We start from the raw sequence: 795 nt of genomic DNA, 5'->3' as shown, positions 1-795 counted from the left end.
AGCCTTTCCAGGCCGGGATACTGCTGCTATTCCCAGCCCTGCTCTGGGTGAGAGGGGGGAAGTAGGTGGCTGAGCTGCCAGAGCGGCTCATCTTGCCGTGCACCAGCCAGGCTCAATGCCACAGTGAGGGGCAAGAGGGGAGACCCACGGATGCGGGATGTCGTGAGGAGGGGGCAGCAGGGCTGGAGAGGGGCTCTGCCCCACCCGTGATCTCCAAAAGTCTGGACCTGACATCCCCAGGCAGAGGGGGTCCAGCACCCCCTGCTGTGCCTGCCTGCACCCTGGGGGCCTGATCCTGGTGCTGAGCCACTGCATCCCCTGGGATGGGACCCTCAGGTGGGATTTTGAGGCATGCAAGGGTGGTTGATTTGGGGGCTCTAGGGGAAGGTGGTTGATCTGGGGAGATGAGGGGCTGTGGGGGGATGCAGGTGGGGGTCAGGGTGAGGGGCTGACTCCCCTCGACGCCCTGGCAGGGAGAAGCTGGGTGTCTACGAGAGTGTGAACATCATCAGCCCCCAGGACGCTGCCACCCTCTTCCAGGCGGAGGGGACGCTGCCGGAGCGCTTCAGTGTGCCCCCCTGGGTGGCTTACCGTGACTATCGCAACAAGCCCTATGGCGTGCTCCTCAAGTGAGTCAGGGGGCCGGGGGGGTGCCCCTCAAAATGGGGCTCCCAGGTGCTATTGCAATAGCCCTGGCACATGGGGTGGTGAGAAGCTGGAGCATCAGGAGGGTGATGGGGACATTGGCTGGGCCCCGGGCTTGGGGGGGGGGCGCGCCCGGGGGGGGGGGGGGGG

At 66.0% G+C, this 795-nt stretch overlaps 1 protein-coding gene across 1 annotated transcript in view; it reads left to right on the top strand.

Moving 5' to 3' along the window:
• Positions 1-795, top strand: part of LOC104130717 (cholesterol side-chain cleavage enzyme, mitochondrial) — a 3,929-nt gene that overhangs the window by 420 nt on the left and 2,714 nt on the right. Inside the window, exon 2 of the mRNA XM_009643787.1 lies at positions 474-629. Within this exon, the coding sequence (XP_009642082.1) occupies positions 474-629 (156 nt within the window). The remainder of the gene's footprint in view (positions 1-473; positions 630-795) is intronic.

Source organism: Egretta garzetta, unplaced genomic scaffold (genome assembly GCF_000687185.1).
Source record: "Egretta garzetta isolate BGI_Z169 unplaced genomic scaffold, ASM68718v1 scaffold287, whole genome shotgun sequence".
NCBI classification, from domain to species: domain Eukaryota; kingdom Metazoa; phylum Chordata; class Aves; order Pelecaniformes; family Ardeidae; genus Egretta; species Egretta garzetta.
This window is presented reverse-complemented; position numbering and strand designations above follow the sequence as displayed.